Consider the following 3,889-nt stretch of genomic DNA (forward strand, 5'->3'; position numbering starts at 1 on the left):
AGGTGGGCGGGGGTGGGACTGAGGGGCAGAGGCAGGGCTCCGTCTACGCGCCCCTCTGCCCGCTGCGGGGACACCGCAGTCGGCGGGGAGAGGACTGGGCACGCACTTACCCGGGGTCCGGTAGCTCTGTGACTGAGAGTCTGCGGGACATGCACCAGCACCAGGAGCAGCTGGGAAGTCACCAGCCGGCCCCAGCGCCCGGGAAGCATTTTGACAGCGCCGGTCGTGGGGTGGGTAGCAGGCTCCGCACCCAGCGCCTCCCCACCCCCTGCTTCGCCCCCGGAGGAGACTGGCGGCTCGTGCGAGAGGAGAGAGGTCCGGACGCGGGTGCTGCTGAGGGAACAAGGAGCGGCAGTGGGATGCGGGCTCAGGCGGAGAGTCTGGAGCGCGGGCTCCTCTCGGCCGGCTCGGCTGGGCTCTGCCAGTGCCCCGGAGGTAGCAGGTTAAGAGCCTCATCCCTGGGCCATGAGAATCCCCGTTATAAACTCGGGGAGGGGCGGGGCCGGGCAGGCCTGATGGACGCCTAGCAGGGCCAGTAGCGAGCGAAATGATGACAAGCAAAAGCCAATGGGAAAGGGAAAGGAGGGGGCGGAGTCGTCCCCTCTGCCCCGCCCCGTCTCCCCCCCCCCCCCCCCCTCCGCTACTTCGGGGACTTGGGTTGCCCAGCCTTCTTCTCGAGCCCCCGCGCTCTGCCTTTCTCCCTTGACTCTCTGACCCCCCACTTGGACAGGTTTTACACACTCTCAATCGTGAAACAGTCATACACAACGCTTTACACTATCAGCGGCTCTGTGGGGTAGGTCTTAACTGCTCCCATTTTAAAGATGAGGAAGCTGAAGCTAAGAGCGTCGTAAGTGACCAAGGTCTCACAGCCAGCAGTGACAGGGCGCGGGTCTCACACCCTCCTCCCTTGATTCGTTGTCCAGGGTTCTTCCTGCTCATTTCTGTAGCCAGTAATTCCGGAAGGTGGAACAAGGGGCATTCTTGAAGGAAGCAAAAGGGAGGAGAAAAGGGTTATTGAGGACAGAATGAGAAGGATCAGAGTTGGAAACTGAAGCGTGTGAGAAATTGTGAGAAATTAAGTTAGGAAACGGAGTATTTGAGCAGAGGCTGCCGGCTGGCAATATTGTAATGACTGTAATACCTCCTCCAACCCTAAAGAACTGACTTCTAAGGTCTAATGCTCTCAGGCACTACATTCTCGTCCTCGGACCTGGGATTCTCCTCCTTCTTTATACAACACACAGCTTTCTAACAGGCACCCTACTTCCAACCCTCTCCTCTCCAATCAGAACAGGATTTGGAGTCGAAGGACTTATGTCTGAAGGTCATCTCTGTAGTGATTATCTATGGGACTTTGGGCAAGCCAGGTCACTTTCTCACAGCCTCAGTTCCCTAATTCATAAATCGAGGGGGTTAGACTGTTGCTGTTGTTCAGGCCTGTCCAACTCTTCATGCCGCCATTTGGGGTTTTCTTAGCAAAGATACTGTAGTGGTTTGCCATTTCCTTCTCCAGTGTGTCCCCATTTTATAGATGAGGAAACTGAAGCAAACTGGGTTAAGTGACTTGACCAGGGTCACACAGTTAGTAAATGTCTGAGGCTGAATTTGAATTCAGGTCTTTCTTGACCCCTGGATCAGTGCTCCATCCACTGAGCCACCTCACTGCCCCTAAAGTTGCATCTGGTTCTAAATCTGTCTTTTTAAATCATGCACAGTCCTGCCAAAATAATCCTAATAGAAAAAAAAATGAAACGGACTGGCTCTTTAGTCAGAGAACCTAGGTTCAGCTCCACCTGTGATGCTTACTATCTGTGTAATGTTGGGCAAGTCTGATGGATGACACCATATAGTTGCTGTGGGCCTCCATTTCCTCATCTGTAAAGTAACAGAATTTGGACTTGATAAATTATAAGATCTCTTTCATCTGTAGATCTATAATATAATCCTATGGTTCTTCTCAAAAACTTACAGTGAGTTCTTATCGCCTATGATAGTGAACTCTATAGTAGGGGTTGGGATCCCAGGGATATATCACATGGGAAGTTGGGTCATATTTAATCTAATCCAATCCAATAAACATTCATTGAGCAATTACTATGTGCCAGTCACTGTGGTAAGCACTGGGGAAATAAGTAACAAAAAGAAAGTTCCTGTTCTCAAGGAGCTATAATCAAATGGGAGGAGATAAGAAAGAAAACCTGCCAGAGAAGCAGCTGTACAATGGAGTAAATTGTAAAATCCAGTTTCTGCCTTCTATAAAAGAAAGCACTGGGAAGAGTTGGGCACTTCACCCCCACAGCTCTCCAGACCTCCAATCAGAGTGGAGAGGAGGCTGAGGTTAGTGGTATCAATCAAGGCTTGAGTCAGAGGCATGGTGATGACATTAGAGGTGACAAATTTAACCTGGGAGGGGCATGGTATTCCTAGGAGATGTGGGGCACAGCAATTGTGGAGTTAGTCTCTAACGCTAGCACTCTTACCCTCATCTCCCAACACTTCTCCCATTCATCACCTTCCTTTTTAGAAGGCCCCAAGTTCCTCCTAGGGGAGCTAGGTAGCACAGCGGATAGGCACCAGGCCTGCAGTCAGAGAGATTTCTCTTCCTGAGGTCAAATCTGACCTCAGACATTAGCTGTGTAAGTGTGGAAAAGTCACTTAACTCCCCTTGCCTCAGTTTCCTTGTCTGTAAAATGAGGAAATGACAAACCACTCCAGTATCTTTGCCAAGAAAACCCCAAAAGGGGTCATGAAGAGTTGGACACAACTGAAACAAATGAACAACAACATGTCAGGAACTTGAAACATTCATACCATCAAAGTATTTTAAATCTCATGAGAGGTATAAGATATACAGATATAGATATGTGTATATACATACATATAGAGTAGTAACTAATATTGATATAGTGCTTTAAAATAATGTTATTGACATTATCTTGCTTGATCACCAAGAGAACTAATTAAGGTAGCTTCCACAGGTGTTACTATCCCTATTTTATAGGTGAGGAAACTGAGACACAGAGAGGTTAAGTGTTTTGCCTATGATCATAGAGCAATTAAGTGTCAGAGGGGACATTCGAATCCAAGACTTTCCTAATGACTCTGTACTACATCCTCCTGCCTCTCCCTAATAAATAAGTAAAAGATAGAATGTGAAAATGGCAAAGGGGAGATATGGGCAAATTGCTTTAAGAAATGTGAGGAGAAGTCAATCACCGTCACTAAGAGAATCCGGGAAGATTTCATGGGAGAAGCAGCCTCTGAGCCATACCTTGGAGAAAGAGGATTTCAACAGGCAGAGGGATGGAAAGAATACATTGGAAATGAACTCTTCACAGAGAATGTACAGAGAGAAGCAGAGAGCAGGGTGAGATGAACTTGTGCAGATTGTTTGCTAAGTAAAATGAAGCAGTGGGAATACTGTGTGTGTGGAATAAATCTGGAAAGCCTGGATATCCTTAAATGCCAGGCTAAGGATTTTTATTTTATTTGCTAGGCAATGGGGAACCATGGAAGATTTTTGAGGTAGGATATGACATAGATATTTTCATTAGGAAAATTATGGACTGTGTGGAGATGGGACTGGACTGGAGACAGACCAGGAGCAGGCAGAGTAGTGAGAAAATTATTTTAGTAGTCCAAGTAATAAGGTCTCAAACAAGTAACCAAAAGAAGAATGGGATTATTTCATACTCATGCAGATAGATCACCATCTAACAAGGAATTACATGTAGTGAAGGACTAGGAGACCATGTACCAGCCCAGGCTCATGAGGAGTCTCAAGATGGCCCCCAACTAATCCAGGTGCCCAGTGTTGGCATGACTGAAATGAGCGACCTCTCTCAGTGGAGGCTTAGATCAAGTGTCCCTAAACCCAGTGGAAATC

General features: G+C 47.8%; 1 protein-coding gene across 5 annotated transcripts in view; it reads right to left on the reverse strand.

Moving 5' to 3' along the window:
- The window catches only part of SMOC1 (SPARC related modular calcium binding 1), a 226,191-nt gene extending 225,715 nt beyond the window's left edge, over window positions 1-476 (reverse strand). For all 5 annotated transcript variants that reach the window (XM_069091792.1, XM_069091790.1, XM_069091789.1 and 2 more), the window contains exon 1: window positions 111-476. In XM_069091792.1, the coding sequence (XP_068947893.1) occupies window positions 111-209 (99 nt within the window). In that variant the 5' untranslated portion in view covers window positions 210-476. The remainder of the gene's footprint in view (window positions 1-110) is intronic.
- Between the last annotated feature and the right edge of the window lie 3,413 nt (window positions 477-3,889).

Source organism: Petaurus breviceps, unplaced genomic scaffold (genome assembly GCF_028583685.1).
Source record: "Petaurus breviceps papuanus isolate PSGF00001 unplaced genomic scaffold, PetGlider_PUasm1.0 189, whole genome shotgun sequence".
Lineage (NCBI taxonomy): Eukaryota > Metazoa > Chordata > Mammalia > Diprotodontia > Petauridae > Petaurus > Petaurus breviceps.